The sequence below is a fragment of the Bubalus bubalis genome, chromosome 12 (assembly GCF_019923935.1).
Source record: "Bubalus bubalis isolate 160015118507 breed Murrah chromosome 12, NDDB_SH_1, whole genome shotgun sequence".
In the NCBI taxonomy this organism is placed as follows: domain Eukaryota; kingdom Metazoa; phylum Chordata; class Mammalia; order Artiodactyla; family Bovidae; genus Bubalus; species Bubalus bubalis.
Window position 1 is genome coordinate 36,530,543 of NC_059168.1, and position 12,180 is coordinate 36,542,722.

General features: G+C 37.7%; 1 protein-coding gene across 1 annotated transcript in view; it reads left to right on the plus strand.

Moving 5' to 3' along the window:
* Positions 1–12,180, plus strand: part of C12H2orf73 (chromosome 12 C2orf73 homolog) — a 29,616-nt gene that overhangs the window by 9,346 nt on the left and 8,090 nt on the right. The window contains exon 3 of the mRNA XM_045162235.1: positions 3,733–3,886. Within this exon, the coding sequence (XP_045018170.1) occupies positions 3,733–3,886 (154 nt within the window). The remainder of the gene's footprint in view (positions 1–3,732; positions 3,887–12,180) is intronic.

The window sequence follows — 12,180 nt, forward strand, 5'->3', positions numbered from 1 at the left end:
ATGATGACACTAATCAGAACACTCACCAACTCCAAGGGTCTTAAAATCATCAATCACAACAGGAAAAATTGCTCATTATTTTCCTTATATGCATCTGTAAAACCAGAGAGACCATTTTGGTAAAATTCTAAATTCAAGTTTTCTTGAAAGGTGAATAATCTCTGCATTAAGGCTAGCTTTTGCGCTATACTCTGGTTTAAGGAAAAAAACTGAAGTCTACCAGACATAGTGGTTCACTCATTCCAGAGTCCCTTCTCTAGTAACTTGGATATTAGCAAATAAATTTCTGATCTACAGAAGATGATATAAAGAATATACCTTAAAACCTTATCATATGGATTCCCTGGTGGTCCAGTGGTTGGGAATCTGCTTGCCAGGGTGAGAGACACAGGTCTGATCCCTGGTCTGGGAAGATCCACCCACTCCAGTGTTCTTGCCTGGAGAATCCCAGGGACGGGGGAGCCTGGTGGGCTGCCGTCTATGGTGTCGCACAGAGTCAGACACAACTGAAGCGACTTCGCAGCAGCAGTAGCAGCTGAGAAGATCCCACATACCGTGGAGCAACTAAGCCTGGGTGCCACAACAAGAGAAGCCACCACCACCTATTGAAACTATAGAGTAGCTCTCAACTCGTTCACAACTAGAGAAAGCCTAAACACAGCAATGAAGAACCAGCATAGCAATGAAGAATCAATCAGCACAGCCAAAAAAATAAATAAAATAATAATAATCTTTAAAAAAAACCTTATCATAGAAGATCTTTCTCAAGATATTTACTTATTTTATTTTTATTTTATTTATATTTTATTTTTGAGATAATTTAAATAACTTGGTGTTTGTCCGGCTTTGCCTTCCACAGCAGACTTGCGATAGCAGTGCAGCACAGAAATGAGAGGCTCACCCAACAGATGGGGCAGAATCGGTGCAGCTCTGCTACCTGGTGGAGATACCCCTTGGAGAAGTTACTTCATCTGCCACCAGTTTCTCATCTGTACAGTGTGTGTACACACCTGGTAGAACTGGTACACACCTCAACACCTTGTGCTGGGAATCAGAGAGAGAAGGCCTAGACCCTGGGACACGAGCACCACAGTAATCACAGAGTAGAGAAGAGCAAGAAGCAGGCACTCTGACAACAGTAAGACGAAACTATTTTGAGCCAGGGAGTTAGAAGATGCCATCTGTGTAGTGATCTGTTCTAGAATTCCTAGGATCCACATCAAGTAGTCTTTTTTGCAATTCACCTTCAAGTTCATTCTGAAAAATGAGGCATTAGCCGGTTTTTCCTACTCTCCAAAATTCTTTGATTTGTGCAAACGTATTCATTTTTACCTCTGGTTACAGGTTGTTACTGGCTCTCATTATCAGTTGCAAAGGGAGGTCTAACTCTTTTCAACTGTGCAGGGCTTAGTTCATGCACATGGTCTTTGGTCCATGTCCATCCTATCCTTTTTTTTTTTTTTTTTTTTAAATCGTTTGGGGGCTTCCCTAGTGGCTCAGTAGTAAAGAATCTGCCAGCCAATGCAGGAGACACAGGTTCAATCCTTGATCTGGAAAGATCCCATATGCCACTGAGCAACAAAGCCCATGGACCACAACTACTGAGCCTGTGCTCTAGAGCCCAGGAACTGCAACTACTGAACCCATGTTCTGCGACTGCTGAACCCCGTGAGTAGAGAACCCTCTCTAGAGCCCGTGCTCCACGACAAGAGAAGCCACCACAATGAGAAGCCAGTGCACTGCAACTAGAGAGTAGCCCCTGCTTGCTGAAACTAAAGAAAAGCCAGCGCCGCAATGAAGACCCAGCACAGTCAAAAATAAATAAACAAATAATTGAATCTTTTGGCCATCCCAAACAGCATGCGGGATCTTAGTTCCCCAACCAGGGAGCAAACCCTTGCCCCCTACATTGGCAGTGTGAAATTTTAACCCCTGGACCACCAGGGAAGTCCCCATCCCATCTTTTCAGTTTGAAGATAATTTCTCTTAAGGAAGAACCTTGGATTGAATAGCTCTGACTTCAGCTCTAAGCAAGGTACACTTCTCCAAATTCTAAGCCTTTCCGTGATTTCTTGCTATAACAGATTTCTTTCCCCGGAATACCCTACTTTTCCTTCCTTTGGTATTTTCGTAACTTTCTGCTATCTAAGCTTGAGAATCTCCTGACAAGACGACTCCATTAGAGTATGTTTTCTTTGAATCTGCTACTGTGCACCTTTTTATACATACAGGTCTCTTTGGAAATTAAGCTCAGTTGAAACCTAACTCCCTAATATTGCCATTTAGGTTTCTTTAGATGCCTCCTTCTTTTTTAAATCAATGCAGCTTCAATTGTATTTTCAGAATTTAACTTACTAGAATTTCATATTTATCACCCTTGAATCATATTTTAAAGTCTCTGACTGTGCAATAATAGTTGATTTTTTAAAAGGATGATCTCTTCCTTTAAAGCCTCGGGTAGCTGTTTGAATATACCCAAGGTTATTCTCATTCTCTAATATCCAAGAACTCTGAGGTATCACAGTTCCCTTTTCCCAAGGTTCTCTTCTACCTGATCAACCAGATGAAAAATTTTTTAGTCAGTTCTAAGACAGAAGATCAGCCCTGGGTGTTCCTTGGAAGGAATGATGCTAAAGCTGAAACTCCAGTACTTTGGCCACCTCATGAGAAGAGTTGACTCACTGGAGAAGACTCTGATGCTGGGAGGGATTGGGGGCAGGAGGAAAAGGGGACGACAGAGGATGAGATGGCTGGATGGCATCACTGACTCTATGGACGTTGAGTCTGGGTGAACTCCGGGAGTTGGTGATGGACAGGGAGGCCTGGCGTGCTGCGATTCATGGGGTCGCAAAGAGTCGGACACGACTGAGCAACTGAACTGAACTGAACTGAAGACAAGTAACAATTCACCTCACTGCTTTCTCAGCTTCTAAGAGATCAAATTGTCAAATGGGCTAATGTAGAATCTTCACTTGCTTCATACTTAGGTAATGTTTTATTATGAAAAATTCAGTAACACTGGAGAAATTTCTGCTTAGAACAAAATTTTTCAAACTGAGTCATTAGTGAGTTATAAATCCATGTGGACTGCAACCAGCTTTATGAAATGAAAATAAAGTAATATAATAGAAAAATAACCAAGAGCACTGCATGTAATAAAAATAAGTATTGTTTTGTGAAACCTAGTTTTATGTGAATGTATGCAGTGGGTACTCTTGCATGACATAAAATGTATTTTGTGGTAGGGGTCATGGACTAAAAACTTTAAAAAACCATCATCTTAGATGATAATACATTATTTGTACTGCTGAAAGGAAAAGAAAAGAATGTAAAATTTAGGTTAAATCATGTTTACTGTGTTAATACATAGGCATACATGTGTACATACATATATAACAATAGTACAAAACATAGAAACATAACTATTCTGTTGATTTTTACCACTCCATCTGTGGATATAAGGTAGTTTAAGAACTTAGCTGCTGTATTTTAGCGAAAAGTATGTGATAATGCATTTTTAGATGCCTTTTAAGAAATATAGCGTTGTGAAAATACTCAATATATTTATTCCTAGATTTCAGAACTGTATTTTAGTACTAGAAAAATCCAGTAACTTGTTGAATCAAATTACTCACAGATATCAATCACAGAAATCAATTCACAGACGTCAAACAGCACATGAAAATATCTTATAATATCCAATGTTATGTTTCCATTTTCCTTCCCATGAAGGGTGACTGGTGGCCACATGGTAAAGGGCTGGAAAATCCCATCCAACCACCTTATGACACTAAGAGCACCCAGAGGAGTGACTTTAAGAAGCCAACATGCCCATTGGTTTCTCCAGTCAAACACAGCAAGTTGCAAAAGCCGTCTTACGGAATAGGTAAGGTTAGCACGTCTCCATGGTCTCAAGTTACTGCTATCAAATTAAGATGTATTAGATGTGCTTTTACCTCCTGGGAAAAAATAGTCCTCTACAGGAGTTGAAAATATACATGCAACAAGTGCAGCCCTTGACAAGTTTGTTTCTCATCCCTTCCTGGTGGACAATTTAGCTCTAAACATGTTTAATATAACATAATGAAAATTGTAATGATCATTGATAACACTAGCCTCCAAGTCAGAAATTTAGTGGCATTCTGCACATTATTGCCAGCAAACTTTTAAAACTGTAACTGTTAAAATAGGAGGCAACTCTAACAAGCAGTATTTCTCAAAGTGCACACTGAGGGACACTAGTTTTTCTGATGTTTACAGATACTGCTCAAAAAAAAAAAAAACAAAACAGGGAAAAACTGAATTTAGAAAGTTAAACAGTTTTTGTCTTACTACAGAACTCTTAAAACCCTTATCCTAAGCATAAGCATAATAAATTTCCCAGAAGAGGAATGAAGTATGCTATGTCTGAATGTAAAAGACAACTTCATCCTTTTCAGAAGATCATCTACATGACTGGTATCTCACAAAATATAATTTAGGAAATACTGTTCTATACACTATTCATATATTTTGAGATCTAAAATTTGTTTTACCTGATGGCATCATTATCATATCTAAGTCTTTCACATTTATTCAATTTGTTTCTCAACCCAGTCCTACTCATCTCTGCCACAGGAGTAGGATTTTTTAGCAAGCCTTTTTTCAACCCCCACATTTACTAACTTACTTTTATCATAATAAGAAATGATTTCTATTTTTCTAAGCCAACTAAAAAAGTCTAGGTCAATTGACTCTACTGGTGAAATGAAGTAAAACATGGCTCCCTCCTCCCCCAAATGACTACCAAAAAAAAAAAAAATTCACTTGAGTTCTTTCACTTAAGTGAATTGTATTTGACCAATGACACTAATATCAATACATGTTTAGAGATAATAGTGCTTCACATTTTCAAGGCTGAGTGGCGGTTTACCATGGTCTGGGAAGAGCCTAGGTAATTTCCTATAAAGAACCATTTCTGTTATCTCTTGTCCTGAATGTGAATCTTCATCAGTATTAATTAACTAGAATACTTCCAATAAAAAACTGCAGTTTATGTATGTTTAAGGGTTTATTTGGGAATACAATTTTTAATAATTCTCTTTTTTGACCCTATGGACTGCATTAGTAGCCCGCCAGGCTCCTCTGTCCATGCGATTTCCCAAGCAAGAATACTGGAGTGGGTTGCCATTTCCTTCCCCATTTAGCAAGTCTTCAAGCCACCATCAAGCTTGCCAGGAGAAGTACCAATAACCTCAGATATGCAGATGACACCACCCTTATGGCAGAAAGTGAATAAGAACTAAAGAGCCTCTTGATGAAAGTGAAAGAGGAGAGTGAAAAAGTTGGCTTAAAACTCAACAGTCAAAAAAGATCATGGTATCTGGCCCATCACTTCATGGCAAATAGATGGGAAAATAATGGAAACAGTGACAGACTTTATTTTCTTGGGCTCCAAAATCACTGCGGATAGTTACTACAGCCACAAAATTAAAAGATGCTTGCTCCTTGGAAGAAAAGCTAGGACAAATCTAAACAGCATGTTAAAAAACAGAGACATTACTTTGCTGACAAAGGTCTGTATAGTCAAAACTATGGTTTTTCCAGTAGTCATGTATGGATGTGGAATTTAGACCATAAAGAAGGCTAAGTGCCAAAGAATTCATGTTTTTGTACTGTGGTGTTGGAGAAATCTCCTGAGAATCCCTTGGACAGCAAGGAGATCAAACCAGTCAATCCTAAAGGAAATCAACCCTCAATATTCATTGGAAGGACTGATGCTGAAGCTGAAGCTCCAATACTCTGACCACCTGATGCAAAGAGCCAACTCACTGGAAAAGATCCTGATACTTGGAAAGACTGAAGGCAGGAGAAGGGGACGACAAAGGATGAAATGGTTGGATGGCATCACCAATTCAATGGACATGAGTTTGAGCAAACTCAGGAAGATGGGGAAGGTCAAGGGAGTCTGGTGTGCTGCAGTCCATGGGGTGGCAAAGAATCAGAAATGACTGAGTGACTTAACAACAAATAGAAGTGCAGGATCAAGTCCAAACAAAAATGTATTTATTGAGTACCCTCTCTGTTCTCACCCTATACAAAAGTTCACAAGATACATATTAAATTTTCTGAACACAACAGTAGGCAGTGAAGGATTGCTTTGAGGTCAACAGTTCCTCAGTTGTAGCCTTCTGGCCTCAGTGACTGGCCAGTCTAGTTAAGAATACAAAAGGCAGCTAGACTGAAGGTCAGATATTAGAAAATGGTCATATTTAACATGATTTCTGCCTCAAGAGAGGCAATCAATAGGGAGGGCAAACCATGAGATAATCTATAACAATGGTGTCTCTTTTAGGAATGTAATAAAGTTTCCACTTCTAATTCAAGATGGTAGACTGAGCAGAAACATCTAAATCCCCTGCCTCCCACAACCCTATTACATGATACCAAAGCAGTCAACCCACAAAAGACCCATAAAAGTGAGAAGAATGAAAGGAAGTGCTTTCTGACATGTGAGGAGGAATGGAAGACTGTTGATGGATAAAAGACAGCAAAGAAGCAATAATCTAGAATATATAGAAGGAGATACAACCAAGAAGAGACAATCTGCCTGAAAAAAAACAGAAGTGTCTGAAGGCTCAGCCAGGAGACAAAGCGAAATGGAAAGTGTGGAGGGAGAATTAGAGGGTTATTCAAATAACTTCTCCAGTCATGAGCACTGTACCCTCTCCCTACATTGGCTGCTCGAGTCCAGTGTCTCAGCCAGATGTCAACTACCATGCTAGGTAGTTCAGTATTTCAAACTGGTCTTCTCTCCTATTCTTAACTTATGAATGGACAACCAAAGATTAGAATTATGCCAAATTATAAATTTTTTAGTTTGGAGCCTAAAGTCAAGAAAATATCACAGAGCATAAAAAAACTTAAAGACAAAAACTTTAGAAAATATAAGAGAATAAAAACAAAATAGAGAATCATTCTTGGAGTTCCAACTCTTCTGGAGCTCCAGAAAAGAGTAAATATAAAAGAGAGAGAACTATCCACACATAACATTTATTGAAAGTGAAAGTGTTGGTCTCTCAATCGTGTCCCCTGGTCTCCTGCATTGCAGGCAGATTCTTTATAATCTGAGCCACCAGGGAAGCCCTAAACATGTATTAAGCAGATACTATCTGCCAGGTACTTTACGAACCTTCTAAATGTTAGCTCATTCAATTCTCACAGCAACATAGTGGAATGTAATATTAATAGTACAGGCGACACTAGTGGTAAAGAATCCGCCTCCCAAGGCAGTTCAACCCCTGGGCTGGGAAGATCCCTTGGAGGAGGAAATGGCAACCCACTCCAGTATTCTTGCCTGGAAAATTCCATGGGTAGAGGAGCCTGGTAGGCTACGTCATAGAGATTTGGACACGACTGAGTGACTGAGCACAATACTATTCTCATTTTTCAGATAAGAAACCAGAGTTTAAGAAAATAATTTTCCCAAGGCTACACAGCAAATAACTGGTGTCTGAACTCACTCGGACTCTAGTACCTGTAAAAATAACCAGTACTTGGACTTCCCTGGCAGTCCAGTGGTTAAGATTCTGCACTTCCACTGCAAGAGACACAGGTTAGATCCCTCATTGGAGAACTAACTAACTAACTAACTAAGATCCCATATGCCATGCAGCAAATATTAAATTAAAAATAACCAGTATTCTACACAGCCTCTAAAATAATAATAATTTCCCAATTAAAAGAAAGCCACTGAAAGAGTCCACTGAGTACTTCAAAATATGAAGGGAAAAAAAAAGAGACACACCTACACATCACTATGAAACTGTAAAACCACAATTATAAAAAGATTCTAAAAGTTTCCATTAAAAGAAAACCAAGTCACCACCTAAAGAATAAGTATATGGAATTAACACAGCTGGAAGAGCACAATGGAGTTAATGTCTTCAAAGATCTCAGGGGAAATCATTTTTAACCTAGCAAAGAGGATTCTATTTGACATGTACACTAGAACTTTTAACCCCAGCACCGGGGTTTGGATCAAATGAGAAAGAAATGTAGTACTAGCACAATATTTGGTCATTAAATGAACAAAACTCATATAATTGTTAATATATTGTAAATATTATATAGTAGTTTTCAACTTTTAGCATCACTCTATAAACACAACACCGAAAATTTAACACTTCCCTGGTGGCTCAGACTGTAAAGAATCTGCCTGCAGTGCAGGAGACCCAGGTTCAATACCTGGGTTGGGAAGATCTCCTGGAGAAGGAAATGACAACCCACTCCGGTATTCTTGCCTGGAGAATTCCATGGGCAGAGGAGCCTGGCAGGCCACAGTCCATGGGGTCACAAAGAGTAGGACACAACTAAGCGACTAACACAAACACACAGATCAGACACTACCTACTTATCTCCTGAAAGTCATGTTTGTTTCAGAACCAAGTACACAGGCGAAAATTGGTTCTGAAATAAACAAGACTTTTAAAGAGTATTCTCTACCTCCTTGGTCTGAGTTATGTACTCCTTCTCTAAATCCCCATACCATGATATCAGGACCAGCAGGAGATAAAGTCGGTAAATCTGGGAGGTCAAATAGGATCATGCAGACCACAGCAAAGAGTTTGAAATGTATTCTACAAACAATGAGAAATAACTGGAGGCTCTAACTGGGGAGAGTGATATCATTTATGTTTTAAAAAGATCCTTCCAAGGATCTGAGTTTTTTTTTTTTTTTTTTAAGTAGTTTTTTCTAGAAAACATTCAAAGTTGAATGCTTTAGAAAAGACTTGCTAAAAGGTCATTCACTAACTTAAAAATGCTAATTAAGAGTGGGTAAAATAACTATAAGAGAGAGCGCGAATTTTTTAAATCTTGAAGGACGCTGTACTCATTTTCCTTCAAAAGCTTCCTTAAGTTTCCATTCTGTGATGCATCAGGGTGTGGTTTGTGCAAGAAATACAAAGTGAAATTCCAAACAGACACTTCCTCAAAGAAAATGCCTTTGCACTTCAATAAAATTTTGGTAAATGGACTGCTTAAAATATCTAGACATGGTTTCATCATTGACTGTGATTCTTTGCCTTTACCGACTTTTTTGTGAGCTAACCAGTCAGTCCCAATACTTTCTCTGGGAGCAGCTATTTCTTCTCTGGTTCAAGAAGGGACGTGGTGGAAGAGGAGACAGGGAGACAGGCTTTGTTCTAGGATGAACAAGCAGGACCTGGCCATTTCATAAAGGAACAACCATAATCACTGTCTATAGGTCTGTCCGTTTTCTCAAAGAGGAATCCTCCAAGCTCTGCCTGGAGTAGGGGAGAGAAAATCTGGGAGTCCCTCAAACTATCTTCAGTTTACAGCTTCAACTTGAACCACTTTGCACGCTCCTGGCCTCAGAAGCATCTGATGCCAAACACTGGGGCAGGAACTAGATTTGATTTTCACCCTACCTCCTCCTCCACAAGCACTTAGCTTCCAGTTTTCTGGGATCTACTCAAGTCAACTGCCACTTATCCATCTGCTTTCCAACCTCCAAATTTGTTATTATCTTTGCTCATATTTAGTTCTTTTTTTTTTCCTTAAGGCTTTAAGACATTTTAATTTCTTTACTATCACTGTACTATCTTTTTCCTCTTTCTGTCTCTTCCTCTCTCTCTTGTTCTTTTATTGGTATTTCTCATTGCCAAGATCATTACTATATTCCAGGTCCTACCACTATGCCCAGACTCAACAATTATTTATTGATTAAGTTAAATGATAATTCATATTATTCAGTAGATTATTTAAAGTCATAATATAACTTAAACTAATAACACACAATATAAACCTGCAATTTATTCATAGTTTAGATGGTGTTTGGATACTAGATGAGAATGATTTTAGTTTATGTAACATTTTAAAATGTGTATATAAACCAGTCGGTATGTCAGATTTTTAATGTATATATACATGTGTACATATTTATATATATGCATACAGACAGAAAACGTGTATATAAACATGCATTACTAACAAAAGTCATCTCATAGTTATTCTTTTCCATCAGCCCACTTAATTACGCATGGCTTTTGGCATTTTAGTAATGGCATCTTGTGCTGATAATGAAAGTGCCCTTTATGTCTTGTACCACCACACAATTTCCTGGCTGCCATCCATGGTCAGTTCAACAAATGGCTATACTCCATCATATCCCAGTTACTGTAGGAGTAAGTGTTCGCTTTTGGTTTTATATAATAAAACTTTATAAATTGGAAAAGCTGATCTAGTTTAAAGGGAGGTGTTTTGAACTTAAATGAAATTTTGACTGGTTATAAATTACTTGATATTTTAACATTCTTGCAAATTCAGATACAGTGCTAAAAATATTTTTCTAAAATAGGTTTTAGTTTGTGTTGCTTCTTTTGTATCAGGGTATAACAATGATTTCTTGCTATAATTGTATTCAAGTTTCTTTTTTTTCCACTGTATTTTGAAAATATGTACTGTTGTTTTTACATTAATAATCTTTTATTTAAGATGAAAATAAATCCTACTTTGAAGAATGGGGTTTCTAATAGAAAAATTATACTGAGGAATGCTTTCTTAAGTAGATACAAACAAAAAGTTAAGAAAAATTTTCAAAGTAAAAACTGCTAAGTTCCCATTAATATGAGGAGCAAGTTGTGTGCTTGAACAAATCCTGCCTTTGTTGATAAAATATAGATGGCTAGACACCAACTTGTTTGGAAAATTCCTATTTTAATTAGAAGTTTCCAAGAAACAGAGAGTGGATTTCAAATATTTTTCATAGACTTTGCCTTACTTTTGGAAGCCTCATCTAACAAGGTTTCTTTTAAGTAATTATTTTGGGTCCAATTTGAATTCTTAAGTAACCACTAAGAACTTGAATATCTTCTTTGATGTTTTCCCACTTAGATGATCTTCACTATTGTTGGGCTTCTTTTAAAATCTCATACATTTGCATAAATGAATATGGTAGTTATGTCTACTTTTAATAATGTCTGGGTAAGGAACTTCTTTCTGTACTCTAGATTGCCTTCCCTGCCCCTTTATTAGTCTCCATGAAGATATTTTTTTAAGTTACTACTTTTAAGATTCTGGGAGGTCTTATATAAAAAATGATTTATTTTAATTGATTTAATTAACTTTCTTCTGAAGTCTTTCTGGCTGTTATGTGCCTAACAAGTCACTCCAACATTTAGTTGCTTAAAACAACAATTATTTTATTTGCTCATGATTCTGCAATCTGAGCTGTGCTCAGCTGGGCAGTTCTTTGGCTGGTCTTATCGGTGGGCACTTGAGTGGCTTAATTTAGTTGACAGGTCATCTGAGGACTGGACTCAGCTAGGATGCTGGAATGATTGGGCCTCTCCTTCTGCATTTGGTCTCTGAATGTGGTTTCTCTAGCAGGGTAGATGGACTTCTTACATGGCAGTTCATGACACTCTCAAGAAAGCAGTGTTTTCTTAAACTTTATGCCTGGAACTGGCATGATATTGCTTCTGCCTCATCCTATTGACTGAAGTTAATTACAAGTCCATTTCACATTCACAGAGGGACTGCGCAAGGATGTGAATACTGGAAGGCCTGATTCTTTGGGACCATCAATGTAACACATTAGTTCAATGTCTTTAAATAGTTGTTTCCATTAGAATTTAGGAATGGCCAACTCTTCACCTCTCTTTGAAAATGTCTAAACTGAATTGCCCTCACTCTTTAATGAATGAAAGTATAGCTGGATATAAAATTCTAGATCCACAGTTACTTAGCTTTTACACCAGGAAGGTATTATTCCACTGTCATCTGGATTCTATTGTTATGTGAAGTGTGCAAGTAAGCCAGTTGTTAATCCTTTGAAGGGCTCATGTTTCAGTAGATCTTTTTTATGTTTTAAGGGAGTCTGTGTATACAGAAAGAGTTTATAGCTACTTATGATTTAAATTAATATTCTAGTTTTAACATTATAAATTTAAAGATATTTCTTTCCTTAAGCCTTTAATTTTTAAATAGTAGATAGTAACTTTCACTTATTCTTTGATGTTTAAACTCAAGTTGAACATAAACCTTAGGCACATAAGGGTTTAAACATAAACCCTTCTTGATTTATTGCTATTCGTGAGTTCTTCCTCTAGAAATTTTTTGAAGTGATCTGTTTTACAGGGAAATATTCTGAGGCCTTCTTTGCCTCCGAATATTTTT